Raw genomic sequence first — 15,669 nt, forward strand, 5'->3', positions numbered from 1 at the left:
CACACACGGCTAGAACTAACCTGGTTCCTGACCAGAAAGTGCGTACTCCCGCAACAACGCCAGATCGATACGCTGGTACGTTTATTTCCCCGTTTATTTTGGTAAGCAAATCGCTTTGTGTGTATTTTTGTACTTTTATCTTTGTAACTTTTTACTTTGTTTTTGTAATCTTTTGTATATATTCTGTTCTGCATTGTTTCACTTTTTTCCTTGGAATATTAAATTATTATTTAATAAGCTTGACTTCTGCTGTACTAAACTAACACTCATAGCCTAAAAGAGATTGAAGTGTGTATAAGTCCGTGCCTGATTGTATCATTGAGAGACACTACCATATAAGATTGTAATTGCATTGTGTGTGGGGCGTTTGTCATACGTTGGCCTAAAGCGCACAGCTGACCCAACGTACAAAACCGCCAGTGCGAGTAGCTCAACAGCTGAGTGGCTAACAGTATCGTTCGGAACGACTGTTAGTGGTTTTGCTTCACTACAGTGTAAGATTGCAACTGTGTGTGTGTGTGGGTGTGTGGCGTTCCCGTATTCGGCCTAAGCGCAAAGCTGACCCGAATACGAAAACGCGGATTGCGCGCTGAGGACTCGACAGCAGAGTGGAAGTGTCTAGCAAACCGCTAGTGGTGGCAGTGAGAGGTGTTCTGAGGGGTCCCAGCCTTGTTTTAGCTCGAATAAGGCTGCTCCCCACTTGATCTGGTCAAACCCGCAGTCGGGAACTGTATACGCAGGTGTGCCGTGGGCCGGTTCCTGACAGGCACCACCCAATGTGACCAACATCCTACAAACCCTGCAGGCACCACCCAATGTGACCATCCTACAAAATCTGCGGGCACCACCCAATGTGACCAACAGAGTATGGAGTGGGGACCGCCGAGTATGGAGTACGGACCGCCGAGTATGGAGTACGGACCGCCAAATATGGAGTACGGACCGCCAAATATGGAGTACGGACCGCCAAATATGGAGTATGGTTCGCCAAGTATGGAGTACGGACCGCCGAGTATGGAGTACGGACTGCCGAGTATGGAGTACGGACTGCCTTGTATAGAGTAAGGACCGCCGACAGCCCCCCAACTGGAGAGAAGGAGCCCACCCATCACTCCCGTCCAAATCCGGCAAATCAGCTAGAAATCGACGCCACAAGCGAAGACCGACCAGTCAATTTTCAGTAAAAGTGGATCTAATCCATTGATTGTGGCAAAAGGTCGGGCAAGGCGGTAGCAGCTTTAAGTTACAGGATGACCGATGTGCAGTGATGGCAGCAGAGCTTACACTCACCTATCCGATGGAGCGTGCCTTCTCTCCATCCCTGCAGGACGCTCCTCACTGTCTCTTCTCTGCGGGGTGCCTCTGTCACATGCCAAATGCTACAGGCCGAACACTAGAGGCCCCTAGTGGTCACATGAGGTATTTGCCACGCTGCCTCTAGCGTTCGGCCTCTAGTGCTCCTCACGCGACACAGGCACTGCTGGGAGAGAAGACACGTGGCGGCAGGTATATGAGTGTAAGCTCTGTGGCCAGCACTGTAAGTCCTGGTGGAGGGGGGGTACATAGATAAGGGAGACTCGGAGGGGGGGTTAACGGCAGGCAGTGCGCAGCTCCACATATATTCAATAGATGCCATGCTTAAATCGATTGCAGATCTGTGGCTAGTGTGTGGAAGGATTCCATCCCTGCCAGTTCTGATGGCCGTCTAAGTGTATGGCCAGCTTAGCCCTTTTCCTCACATGGAACAATCCACTGGCTGGCAGCATTATGACCGGATAGGAAGCCTGTCAGTTTGTACTGCCTGTAAAGCAGAGGTCTCAGGACAACATACAGAGCATTCCCTTATATACACTGGGATGCGAAAGTTTGGGCAACCTTGTTAATCGTCATGATTTTCCTGTATAAATCGTTGGTTGTTACAATAAAATGTCAGTTAAATATATCATATAGAAGACACACACAGTGATATTTCAGAAGTGAAATTAAGTTTATTGGCTATAGAGAAAGTGTGCAATAATTGTTTAAATAAATTTAGGCAGGTGCATAAATTTGGACACCGTTGTCACTTTATTGATTCCAAAACCTTTAGAACTAATTATTGGAGCTCAAATTGGCTTGCTAAGCTCAGTGACCCCTGACGTACATACACAGGTGAATCCACATAAAAGAAAGAGTATTTAAGGGGGTCAATTGTAAGTTTCCCTCCTCTTTGAATTTTCTCTGAAGAGTAGCAACTTGGGGGTCTCAAAACAACTCTCAAATGACCTGAAGACAAAGATTTTTCACCATCATGGTTTAGGGGAAGGATACAGAAAGCGGTCTCAGAGATTTCAGCTGTTTCCACAGGAACATATTGAGGAAATGGAAGACCACAGGCTCAGCTCAAGTTAAGGCTTGAAGTGGCAGACCAAGAAAAATCTCGGACAGACAGAAGCAACGAATGGTGAGAACAGTCAGTCAACCCACAGACCAGCACCAAAGACCTACAACATCATCTTGCTGCAGATGGAGTCACTGTGCATCGTTCAACCATTCTGCGCACTTTACACAAGGAGATGCTGTATGCGAGAGTGATGCAGAGGAAGCCTTTTCTCCGCCCACAACACAAAAAGAGCCGCTTGAGGTATGCTAAAGCACATTTGGACAAGCCAGCTTCATTTTGGAAATTATAATTGAGTTATTTGGGCATAACAAGGGACGTTATGCATGGAGGAAAAATAACACAGCATTCCAAGAAAAACACCTGCTACCTACAGTAAAATATGGTGGTGGTTCCATCATGCTGTGGGGCTGTGTGGCCAGTGCAGGGACCGGGAATCTTGTCAAAGTTGAGGGACGCATGGACTCCACTCAGTATAAGCAGATTCTGGAGACCAATATCCAGGAATCAGTGACAAAGCTGAAGCTGCGCCGGGGGTGGATCTTTCAACAAGACAACGACCCTAAACACTGCTCAAAATCCACTAAGGCATTCATGCAGAGGAACAAGTACAGCGTTCTGGAATGGCCATCTCAGTCCCCAGACCTGAATAGAATTGAAAATCTGTGGTGTGAGTTAAAGAGAGCTGTCCATGCTCAGAAGCCATCAAACCTGAATGAACTAGAGATGGTTTGTAAAGCGGAATGGTCCAAAATACCTTCAACCAGAATCCAGACTCTCATTGGAACCTACAGGAAGCGCTTAGAGGCTGTAATTTCTGCAAAAGGGGAATCTACTAAATATTGATTTCATTTCTTGTTTGTGGTGCCCAAATTTATGCACCTGCCTAATTTTGTTTAAACAATTATTGCACACTTTCTGTAAAGACAATCAACTTCATTTCACTTCTCAAATATCACTGTGTGTGTCTCCTATATGATATATTTAACTGACATTTTTTATTGTAACAACCAACGATTTATACAGGAAAATCATGACAATTAACAAAGTTGCCCAAACTTTCACGTCCCACTGTATCTCTGAATAATCTAAACTACTTGTGAATATGGAGATCTATACATTAAGTTCAGATAGATTTACCCAGAAGGCTGATTTTGAGGTCCTGTTTCTTTAAATACCTAATGAATGAAGAAAGAAGAGCGGTTAGTGCATATTCTTCAGCATTAAGGAAAATGCTACAAACCAAATGTCTAGCCCAAACCAGACCACGTTTCCATGGAAACTGTTCTCATAGCTACAAGCACGGAAGAGTGTTCTGTCCATATGTCGGTGATATGGACTGACCAATGGCAGACAAATGCTCAGCATTACAATAATAGTGACCATTGTTCGGACTGGTGTACACCCCAGAAGGGGGGAGGGGGGCTTGCACTTACACCATGTAGAGAAATACCAGTAATTGCAATCAGCCCACGTCAGTAACAAGTGCAGCAGAGATATAAATGGTATTTGTGGTCCGTGTAATAAAACTGTACGAAGTTTCCCTCTGATCTTCTAATGTCACCCCTACAGTAATGGTTATAGGAGGGTCTCTGGAGGAAAACCCAGTGGTGGATTAATAAATGGGAAGGTGAAAGTATGGTACATGCAGCTATACTCACAAAATGTTTTTATTTTTTTAGACAACATCTGAATGACTAACGGCAGAGGTGTGCAGAACCTAATTATAGGCAGAGTACACAACTTGCATTCAAAACAGATGCACCAAAATGAACATAATGGAGGATATTAGCTTCCAAAAACAGTTTGCATGCAAAGTGTTCCATACTGCCTGGACCCTTCCACCACGAAGGATGACCGCAGCGCAATGGAAGGGTCCAGTACGGAACACTCTGCATGCAACATCCTCCATTATGTTAATTTGCTGCATCTGTTTTGAATGCAAGTTGTGTACTCAGCCTATGATTAGGTTCTGCACTTCTACATGCTGGACAATCAGATGCAGCCTGTCTTGGGAAGTGCTGCCACCTCCTCCTGCTGTATAGAAGTGTGATATATATGTGTGTGCTGCTGGTCAGATGCAGCCTGTCTTGGGAAGTGCTGCCACCTCCTCCTGCTGTATAGAAGTGTGATATATATGTGTGTGCTGCTGGTCAGTCAGATGCAGCCTGTCTTGGGAAGTGCTGCCACCTCCCCCTGCTGTATAGAAGTGATATATATGTGTGTGCTGCTGGTCAGATGCAGCCTGTCTTGGGAAGCGCTGCCACCTCCCCCTGCTGTATAGAAGTGTGATATATATGTGTGTGCTGCTGGTCAGTCAGATGCAGCCTGTCTTGGGAAGTGCTGCCACCTCCCCCTGCTGTATAGAAGTGTGATATATATGTGTGTGCTGCTGGTCAGTCAGATGCAGCCTGTCTTGGGAAGCGCTGCCACCTCCCCCTGCTGTATAGAAGTGTGATATATATGTGTGTGCTGCTGGTCAGTCAGATGCAGCCTGTCTTGGGAAGTGCTGCCACCTCCTCCTGCTGTATAGAAGTGTGATATATGTGTGTGCTGCTGGTCAGATGCAGCCTGTCTTGGGAAGCGCTGCCACCTCTCCCTGCTGTATAGAAGTGTGATATATATGTGTGTGCTGCTGGTCAGATGCAGCCTGTCTTGTGAAGCGCTGCCACCTCTCCCTGCTGTATAGAAGTGTGATATATATGTGTGTGCTGCTGGTCAGATGCAGCCTGTCTTGGGAAGCGCTGCCACCTCCCCCTGCTGTATAGAAGTGTGATATATATGTGTGTGCTGCTGGTCAGATGCAGCCTGTCTTGGGAAGTGCTGCCACCTCCCCCTGCTGTATAGAAGTGTGATATATATGTGTGTGCTGCTGGTCAGATGCAGCCTGTCTTGGGAAGTGCTGCCACCTCCCCCTGCTGTATAGAAGTGTGATATATATGTGTGTGCTGCTGGTCAGATGCAGCCTGTCTTGGGAAGTGCTGCCACCTCCCCCTGCTGTATAGAAGTGTGATATATATGTGTGTGCTGCTGGTCAGATGTAGCCTGTCTTGGGAAGTGCTACCACCTCCTCCTGCTGTATAGAAGTGTGATATATATGTGTGTGCTGCTGGTCAGATGCAGCCTGTCTTGGGAAGTGCTGCCACCTCCTCCTGCTGTATAGAAGTGTGATATATATGTGTGTGCTGCTGGTCAGTCAGATGCAGCCTGTCTTGGGAAGTGCTGCCACCTCCTCCTGCTGTATAGAAGTGTGATATATGTGTGTGTGCTGCTGGTCAGATGCAGCCTGTCTTGGGAAGAGCTGCCACCTCCCCCTGCTGTATAGAAGTGTGATATATATGTGTGTGCTGCTGGTCAGATGCAGCCTGTCTTGGGAAGTGCTGCCACCTCCCCCTGCTGTATAGAAGTGTGATATATATGTGTGTGCTGCTGGTCAGTCAGATGCAGCCTGTCTTGGGAAGTGCTGCCACCTCCTCCTGCTGTATAGAAGTGTGATATATGTGTGTGTGCTGCTGGTCAGATGCAGCCTGTCTTGGGAAGAGCTGCCACCTCCCCCTGCTGTATAGAAGTGTGATATATATGTGTGTGCTGCTGGTCAGATGCAGCCTGTCTTGGGAAGAGCTGCCACCTCTCCCTGCTGTATAGAAGTGTGATATATATATGTGTGTGCTGCTGGTCAGTCAGATGCAGCCTGTCTTGGGAAGTGCTGCCACCTCCCCTTGCTGTATAGAAGTGTGATATATACGTGTGTGCTGCTGGACAATCAGATGCAGCCTGTCTTGGGAAGTGCTGCCACCTCCCCCTGCTGTATAGAAGTGTGATATATATGTGTGTGCTGCTGGTCAGTCAGATGCAGCCTGTCTTGGGAAGTGCTGCCACCTCCTCCTGCTGTATAGAAGTGTGATATATATGTGTGTGCTGCTGGTCAGATGCAGCCTGTCTTGGGAAGTGCTGCCACCTCTCCCTGCTGTATAGAAGTGTGATATATATGTGTGTGCTGCTGGTCAGATGCAGCCTGTCTGGGGAAGTGCTGCCACCTCTCCCTGCTGTATAGAAGTGTGATATATATGTGTGCTGCTGCTGGACAATCAGATGCAGCCTGTCTTGGGAAGTGCTGCCACCTCCCCCTGCTGTATAGAAGTGTGATATATATGTGTGTGCTGCTGGTCAGATGCAGCCTGTCTTGGGAAGTGCTGCCACCTCCTCCTGCTGTATAGAAGTGTGATATATATGTGTGTGCTGCTGGTCAGTCAGATGCAGCCTGTCTTGGGAAGTGCTGCCACCTCCTCCTGCTGTATAGAAGTGTGATATATGTGTGTGTGCTGCTGGTCAGATGCAGCCTGTCTTGGGAAGCGCTGCCACCTCTCCCTGCTGTATAGAAGTGTGATATATATGTGTGTGCTGCTGGTCAGATGCAGCCTGTCTTGGGAAGTGCTGCCACCTCTCCCTGCTGTATAGAAGTGTGATATATATGTGTGTGCTGCTGGTCAGATGCAGCCTGTCTTGGGAAGCGCTGCCACCTCTCCCTGCTGTATAGAAGTGTGATATATATGTGTGTGCTGCTGGACAATCAGATGCAGCCTGTCTTGGGAAGCGCTGCCACCTCCCCCTGCTGTATAGAAGTGTGATATACAGGATCTTCTCAAAAAATTAGCATATTGTGATAAAGTTCATTATTTTCTGTAATGTACTGATAAACATTAGACTTTCATATATTTTAGATTCAAATACACACAACTGAAGTAGTTCAAGCATTTTATTGTTTTAATATTGATGATTTTGGCATACAGCTCATGAAAACCTAAATTTCCTATCTCAAAAAATTAGCATATTTCATCCGACCAATAAAAGAAAAGTGTTTTTAAAACAAAAAAGTCAACCTTCAAATAATGATGTTCAGTTATGCACTCAATACTTGGTCGGGAATCCTTTTGCAGAAATGACTGCTTCAATGCGGCGTGGCATGGAGGCAATCAGCCTGTGGCACTGCTCAGGTGTTATGGAGGCCCAGGATGCTTCCATAGCGGCCTTAAGCTCATCCAGAGTGTTGGGTCTTGCGTCTCTCAACTTTCTCTTCACAATATCCCACAGATTCTCTATGGGGTTCAGGTCAGGAGAGTTGGCAGGCCAATTGAGCACAGTAATACCATGGTCAGTAAACCATTTACCAGTGGTTTTGGCACTGTGAGCAGGTGCCTGGTCGTGCTGAAAAATGAAATCTTCATCTCCATAAAGCTTTTCAGCAGATGGAAGCATGACGTGCTCCAAAATCTCCTGATAGCTAGCTGCATTGACCCTGCCCTTGATAAAACACAGTGGACCAACACCAGCAGCTGACATGGCACCCCAGACCATCACTGACTGTGGGTACTTGGCACTGGACTTCAGGCATTTTGGCATTTCCCTCTCCCCAGTCTTCCTCCAGACTCTGGCACCTTGATTTCCGAATGACATGTAAAAGTTGCTTTCATCCGAAAAAAGTACTTTGGACCACTGAGCAACAGTCCAGTGCTGCTTCTCTGTAGCCCAGTTCAGGCGCCTCTGCTGCTGTTTCTGGTTCAAAAGTGGGTTCATGCTTCCATCTGCTGAAAAGCTTTATGGAGATGAAGATTTCATTTTTCAGCACGACCTGGCACCTGCTCACAGTGCCAAAACCACTGGTATATGGTTTACTGACCATGGTATTACTGTGCTCAATTGGCCTGCCATCTCTCCTGACCTGAACCCCATAGAGAATCTGTGGGATATTGTGAAGAGAAAGTTGAGAGACGCAAGACCCAACACTCTGGATGAGCTTAAGGCTGCTATCGAAGCATCCTGGTCCTCCATAACACCTGAGCAGTGCCACAGGCTGATTGCCTCCATGCCACGCCGCATTGAAGCAGTCATTTCTGCAAAAGGATTCCCGACCAAGTATTGAGTGCATAACTGAACATCATTATTTGAAGGTTGACTTTTTTTGTTTTAAAAACACTTTTCTTTTATTGGTCGGATGAAATATGCTAATTTTTTGAGATAGGAAATTTGGGTTTTCATGAGCTGTATGCCAAAATCATCAGTAAGGAAAACAATAAAAAGCTTGAACTACTTCAGTTGTTTGTATTTGAATCTAAAATATATGAAAGTCTAATGTTTATCAGTACATTACAGAAAATAATGAACTTTATCACAATATGCTAATTTTTTGAGAAGATCCTGTATATGTGTGTGCTGCTGGTCACTTTAAAAATCGATTTTAAAATTTCAAATGGAAAAAGGATTCTCCAACTGCCTTCAGGCTGATCCATCCCTCGCTGTCCTCCTCCGCCTGGCTGGATCTTCTGCTATGAGTCCCGGTAATTCTGAGTCGGCGCAGGCACAGTCCAGTCACTCACGCTCCCCCATCGCGGTCCTGCGTCCAGGAGTGTCCTGCGCCTGCACAATATTACTGCACGGGGTATGCTCAGTACGACCCAACAGGCTGAAGTCCCGAGACCCATAGCGGAGGATCCAGGCAGCGCAGAAGGATGGTGAGAGAGTGGTCAGCCTGAAGGGGGCTGGAGGAAGCCCCAGGTATGTATAAAACTTTTCCATTCATTTACTTTAAACAGTTAGTCAAAAGTGCACAGTGATAATTGTAGATAATTGCATAATTACTGCATAATGGATGCAATGCAATTGTTATGCAGAGTCAGCTGTATAAACAGTATGCAGTCTGCATATCTAACGTCTAGGGTGCAAGGTGTTGGCATTTATAAAGTGCAGAATGACATCTATAGATTATTGCATAATCAGTGCAACTCAAAATGAGCAAAAGGTGCAAAATGAGCGTTATAAATGGTATAAGATGATGCATACAGTCTACAATTCTAAAGTGCAAAATTATGCATAGCATGTATCAAGAGAGGCATAAAATGGCATTCAAAAGCGAACAGCATTAATAAATAGAAGCATATAGTACAGAGTGCCGTTTTTAGCTGCCTCTCTGCACTTTATACTGTTTATAACACCTACCTGGCTGTGAGATCCTTTGACTTCATAATCGCATATCTTTACTGACCCAAAACATCCTTCGTCAGGGCTCCAGAAATCCTCCATGAAGCCGTGTCCACCCTCTGGAGGTCTCAGCAGCTGGTCATCTCTGGTGGCCACACAGCTGGAGGCTGTCCTTCCATATTGCCCGATGAAGGCAGCTTCTCCAGGAAGGTTTACAGAAGATTCCTGTCCATATTCTGGTGGAAAATGTTTTTTTCCTGGTGTTTCATTATCAGGACTGAGGTCATTATTCTTCCCGGGATAGTGAGCAGGAACATTCGTGGGGAATGTTGGTTCCCCAACCAGTTTACAGCCCACAAATTCATGGGGAGCTTTTTGGATGCTGGTAGACAGAAAACGTGATGGATTCTGAGCTTTGAAAAAGAAGAGGTGAGAGTTGTGAGGAAGTTGTGAGGTGACCTCCGAGCAGGAGGATGAGCAGGAGGATGGGATGTCTCCATAAGAAGGTCTTTTGGTGGGGTTTTTCAGAAAATGTAAATCTTGAGAACATTCAGTTCCTAGATGGGGATTACTGCCGGGCTTAGGCCCAAAGTGTACAGAGGCGGCCTTGTAGAGGGACTGCCAACATTTATTTTCACAAGAAAAGTTTTGATGTTTCAGGGCTTCTGGTAAACTTGCAAACTCATCTTCCACGGATTCTGAACAAGGTGGTCCAGAAACGTTCATAAATGAGTGATCCGATTTATTGTAACAGTCAGGGCCATTTCCCATGGTCACTGCAGCAGTTGTGGGATGGATTGTAATATTGATATAGGGGTTTATTTGATTCGTTAGAGATTCAGACTTTGTGACATTTCCTCTCTCTTTTGATGGAGTTTGGAAACCTCCATTGGTAGTCACATCTCTGGACTGCAGGCGGCACTCTTCTCTTGTATGAATGTTAGATCTTGACTTTGAAGTCTTTTGATACCAGAGATTTGATTGTTTCCATTGAGCATTTGGACATTTACTGGATCCGACAGGCTGCCTTACAGGAGATGGGCCTCTTTGTTGTGGTTGGGCTTTGATTGCTCTGCTGAGACTCGGGATTCCCTGGTGGTGTCGGGAGCAGTTGGAGATATTGGCTTGTACCAGGTGGCCTTTATTGGTTGTTTGACCTTTCACACCAACATGTGAGTAGTTCCTTCTGAGCTGTTGGCCTGATAACACCACAGAAGAAGTCCTGCCTGAGGCTGGAGGAGAAGGAGGCTGATCATCAAGGAGGACCTTTGTCTTTTGTTTCATGGTCTCTGGAAACCAGTCAAGCATGATATAAAGAAAAGGGAATTACACTGGATTATCAGGAGGCATGGGGGTCTAACCAAAGCATTGAAAGAGACTTTGCTGCTTATGTGTGTATCTAGGAGCTAGCGTGTACCCTCCCCCACAGATGCCCAGGAGAAAGGAGCAGGCAGCAGAGAGAGAAAGGAGCAGGCAGCAGAGCCCCCCTCCCATATCAGCTACAAACTCTACACACCTCCAGTCCCATGCGCACACACACACACACGCTGCGTCGTACCGCATTACCCTTCCCAGCCACAAGGGCCATGGGAGTCTATGGAGACTTACACACTTCATGTGATGCGGTGCGCCGGAGGTAACCAAATTACCACAATGCCGACGCAAAGGCTGCAGCGTGTTACCGCATGATCCGCGCCTACCGCACAGATTATGCAGCAATGCAAGTCAATGGGGGGCGCAGGCAGAGTGCACGACGGGAGCGCGGTGCGCACTGACAGGAATCCCAGTGATTACATCACTAGCCAGGGGCGGGCCTATGCATATGTTCCAGCCACCGCACCATATAAGGCTGCTTTGTGTGGTGCGCTGCGCTGCTTGCAGCCGGCCTCAATTCCCTGACTGGAGCTGTATTCCTTCCACTGACCAAAGACATATTAGCTGGAGAGATGCCACTGGTCTGTGGACGGCAGTGTGCAGAGAGGCAGAGATGATCAAGAGACTCAGAGATGAGGAGTCTCACTGCAGTTTTCACTTACCCGGGGCTTCCTCCAGCCACATAAGCATGGATGTGTCCCTCGCTGTCCTCCTCAGCGCCGCCGTTCTCCCGCAGTCAGCCCACGTTAAGCGGCTCATTCTGACTGAGTGACGTCAGCCGGCGGCCTTCTGCTCTTGCACATAAGGTCCGCACATGAGCAGAAGGTCTGCCACTGACGTCACTGAGCTGCTTACCGGGGTTCACCGCGGCATAGGAGGGCGGCGAGGGACACAGCCATGCTTATGGGGCTGGAGGAAGCCCTGGGTAAGTAAAAAAAACAGTAGTGAGACTCATCTCTGAGGTCAGCTGACCCCAGCAGCAGTGTCTGTCCACAGAGGTCAGCTGACCCCAGCAGCAGTGTCTGTCCACAGAGGTCAGCTGACCCCAGCAGCAGTGTCTGTCCACAGAGGTCAGCTGACCCCAGCAGCAGTGTCTGTCCACAGAGGTCAGCTGACCCCAGCAGCAGTGTCTGTCCACAGAGGTCAGCTGACCCCAGCAGCAGTGTCTGTCCACAGAGGTCAGCTAACCCCAGCAGCAGTGTCTGTCCACAGAGGTCAGCTAACCCCAGCAGCAGTGTCTGTCCACAGAGGTCAGCTGACCCCAGCAGCAGTGTCTGTCCACAGAGGTCACCTGACCCCAGCAGCAGTGTCTGTCCACAGAGGTCAGCTGACCCCAGCAGCAGTGTCTGTCCACAGAGGTCAGCTGACCCCAGCAGCGGTGTCTGTCCACAGAGGTCACCTGACCCCAGCAGCGGTGTCTGTCCACAGAGGTCACCTGACCCCAGCAGCGGTGTGTGTCCACAGAGGTCACCTGACCCCAGCAGCGGTGTCTGTCCACAGAGGTCATAATCATTAACAAACTGTTCCCCAGCCCCTTCTTGCAACTCTGACACTGTAGTTGCCATTGGCAGGTTTTGGTGCGCCGTATAAATGGTTATGTATAGAGTGCTTGGGGGGCCCCATGTAAAAATTGCATCGGGGCCCACAGCTTCTTAGCCACGCCACTGCGGCAGCAGCGGTGTCTGTCCACAGAGGTCACCTGACCCCAGCAGCAGTGTCTGTCCACAGAGGTCACCTGACCCCAGCAGCGGTGTCTGTCCACAGAGGTCAGCTGACCCCAGCAGCGGTGTCTGCCCAGGAAGATACCCCCACCCCAGCAGCAGTGTCTGTCCACAGAGGGCAGCTGACCCCAGCAGCGGTGTCTGTCCACAGAGGTCACCTGACCCCAGCAGCAGTGTCTGTCCACAGAGGTCACCTGACCCCAGCAGCGGTGTCTGTCCACAGAGGTCAGCTGACCCCAGCAGCGGTGTCTGTCCACAGAGGTCACCTGACCCCAGCAGCGGTGTCTGTCCACAGAGGTCAGCTGACCCCAGCAGCGGTGTCTGTCCACAGAGGTCAGCTGACCCCAGCAGCGGTGTCTGTCCACAGAGGGCAGCTGACCCCAGCAGCGGTGTCTGTCCAGAGAGGTCAGCTGACCCCAGCAGCCAGGGGCGTAGCAATAGGGGTTGCAGAGGTTGCGACCGCATCGGGGCCCTTGGGCCAGAGGGGCCCCAAAGGGTCCTCCCTCAACTACAGTATCAGCTCTATTGGTCCTGTGCTCATAATAGTCACTTCTATAGATACTTTGAATAGTGGTAATCATTAACAAACTGTTCCCCATCCCCTTCTTGCACCTCTGACACTGTAGTTGCCATTGGCAGGGATTGCTATGTATAGAGTACTTGGGGGTAATCAGTAACAAGCTATTTCCCATCCCCTTCTTGCTCCTCTGACACTGTAGTTGCCATTGGCAGGGATTGCTATGTATAGAGTGCTTGGGGGTAATCAGTAACAAGCTGTTCCCCATCCCCTTCTTGCACCTCTGACACTGTAGTTGCCATTGGCAGGGATTGCTATGTATAGAGTGCTTGGGGGTAATCATTAACAAACTGTTCCCCATCCCCTTCTTGCACCTCTGACACTGTAGTTGCCATTGGCAGGGATTGCTATGTATAGAGTGCTTGGGGGTAATCAGTAACAAGCTGCTCCCCATCCCCTTCTTGCAGCTCTGACACTGTAGTTACCATTGGCAGGGATTGCTATGTATAGAGTGCTTGGGGGTAATCAGTAACAAGCTGTTCCCCAGCCCCTTCTTGCAACTCTGACACTGTAGTTGCCATTGGCAGGGATTGCTATGTATAGAGTGCTTGGGGGTAATCAGTAACAAGCTGTTCCCCATCCCCTTCTTGCACCTCTGACACTGTAGTTGCCATTGGCAGGGATTGCTATGTATAGAGTGCTTGGGGGTAATCAGTAACAAGCTGCTCCCCATCCCCTTCTTGCACCTCTGACACTGTAGTTGCCATTGGCAGGGATTGCTCTGTATAGAGTGCTTGGGGGTAATCAGTAACAAGCTGCTCCCCATCCCCTTCTTGCTCCTCTGACACTGTAGTTGCCATTGGCAGGGATTGCTATGTATAGAGTGCTTGGGGGGTAATCAGTAACAAGCTGTTCCCCATCCCCTTCTTGTACCTCTGACACTGTAGTTGCCATTGGCAGGGATTGCTATGTATAGAGAGCTTGGGGGTAATCAGTAACAAGCTGTTCCCCATCCCCTTCTTGCACCTCTGACACTGTAGTTGCCATTGACAGGGATTGCTATGTATAGAGTGCTTGGGGGTAATCAGTAACAAGCTGCTCCCCATCCCCTTCTTGTACCTCTGACACTGTAGTTGCCATTGGCAGGGATTGCTATGTATAGAGTGCTTGGGGGTAATCAGTAACAAGCTGCTCCCCATCCCCTTCTTGCTCCTCTGACACTGTAGTTGCCATTGGCAGGGATTGCTATGTATAGAGTGCTTGGGGGTAATCAGTAACAAGCTGCTCCCCATCCCCTTCTTGCACCTCTGACACTGTAGTTGCCATTGGCAGGGATTGCTATGTATAGAGTGCTTGGGGGTAATCAGTAACAAGCTGCTCCCCATCCCCTTCTTGCACCTCTGACACTGTAGTTGCCATTGGCAGGGATTGCTATGTATAGAGTGCTTGGGGGTAATCAGTAACAAGCTGCTCCCCATCCCCTTCTTGCTCCTCTGACACTGTAGTTGCCATTGGCAGGGATTGCTATGTATAGAGTGCTTGGGGGTAATCAGTAACAAGCTGTTCCCCATCCCCTTCTTGCACCTCTGACACTGTAGTTGCCATTGGCAGGGATTGCTATGTATAGAGTGCTTGGGGTAATCAGTAACAAGCTGTTCCCCATCCCCTTCTTGCACCTCTGACACTGTAGTTGCCATTGGCAGGGATTGCTATGTATAGAGTGCTTGGGGGTAATCAGTAACAAGCTGCTCCCCATCCCCTTCTTGCACCTCTGACACTGTAGTTGCCATTGGCAGGGATTGCTATGTATAGAGTGCTTGGGGGTAATCAGTAACAAGCTGCTCCCCATCCCCTTCCTGCACCTCTGACACTGTAGTTGCCATTGGCAGGGATTGCTATGTATAGAGTGCTTGGGGGTAATCAGTAACAAGCTGCTCCCCAGCCCCTTCTTGCAACTCTGACACTGTAGTTGCCATTGGCAGGTTTTGGTGCGCCGTATAAATTGTTATGTATAGAGTGCTTGGGGGGCCCCATGTAAAAATTGCATCGGGGCCCACAGCTTCTTAGCTACGCCACTGCGGCAGCAGCGGTGTCTGTCCAGAGGTCAGCTGACCCCAGCAGCATACCCCGGTGATGGGGGACCCTCAGAATTACTTACTATGGTTGTGCCTGTGGCCTCTGTCTTCTGCCATATTCTGCCCCAGGAGAGGCTCCTGTCTGCAGGTCTCTGAGGAGAGCCTAAGCTGCTTATTCCTGGTGATTAGTCTGCCGGCCAGCCTGGCATCTGTCGCCACACAAGACAATGCAGCTAATGAGGGTCTCTGCAGGATAACAACACACAAGGCGGCCAAAACAAGGGCTGCACTAATCAGCTAGAATTGTGGAGAAACGCTGCAGGTGCAGCTTTTACATATATAACATGAGAACCACCCGATACAGCTAATCCAGACAGGAAACCTCCCCAATCTACTGCATGTCCCGACACATAATACCCTAACCCTAAGTTTGCAGCTTGTCTTGCCTTTGTCCAGTCTAAGGGCTGAGCCATTACAGCACTTTTGGCCACGTTCTTGGATTGCCAACAATTGCCAGCAAAAACACTTGGCCAATAAAAGTGAGTGGCGGTGAACCCACAAGAGATATTGTGATTAGAACTAACTGCATATACAACAAGAAAAAGAGACAGACAGGAAGCAAACCTA

At 48.6% G+C, this 15,669-nt stretch overlaps 1 protein-coding gene across 5 annotated transcripts in view; it reads right to left on the reverse strand.

The window, feature by feature from the left end:
• C6H1orf167 (chromosome 6 C1orf167 homolog) overlaps positions 1-15,202 on the reverse strand; it is a 185,829-nt gene extending 170,627 nt beyond the window's left edge. For 4 of the 5 annotated variants that reach the window (XM_068238753.1, XM_068238751.1, XM_068238754.1 and 1 more), the window contains exons 1-3: positions 15,126-15,202; positions 9,374-10,644; positions 3,521-3,558 (exon numbers count right to left, since the gene is read on the reverse strand). In XM_068238753.1, coding sequence (XP_068094854.1) covers positions 3,521-3,558; positions 9,374-10,644; positions 15,126-15,159 — 1,343 coding nt within the window. In that variant the 5' untranslated portion in view covers positions 15,160-15,202. The remainder of the gene's footprint in view (positions 1-3,520; positions 3,559-9,373; positions 10,645-15,125) is intronic. The other variant, XM_068238752.1, reaches the window with a different exon arrangement.
• Positions 15,203-15,669: the final 467 nt, after the last annotated feature.

This window comes from Hyperolius riggenbachi, chromosome 6, assembly GCF_040937935.1.
Source record: "Hyperolius riggenbachi isolate aHypRig1 chromosome 6, aHypRig1.pri, whole genome shotgun sequence".
NCBI lineage: Eukaryota > Metazoa > Chordata > Amphibia > Anura > Hyperoliidae > Hyperolius > Hyperolius riggenbachi.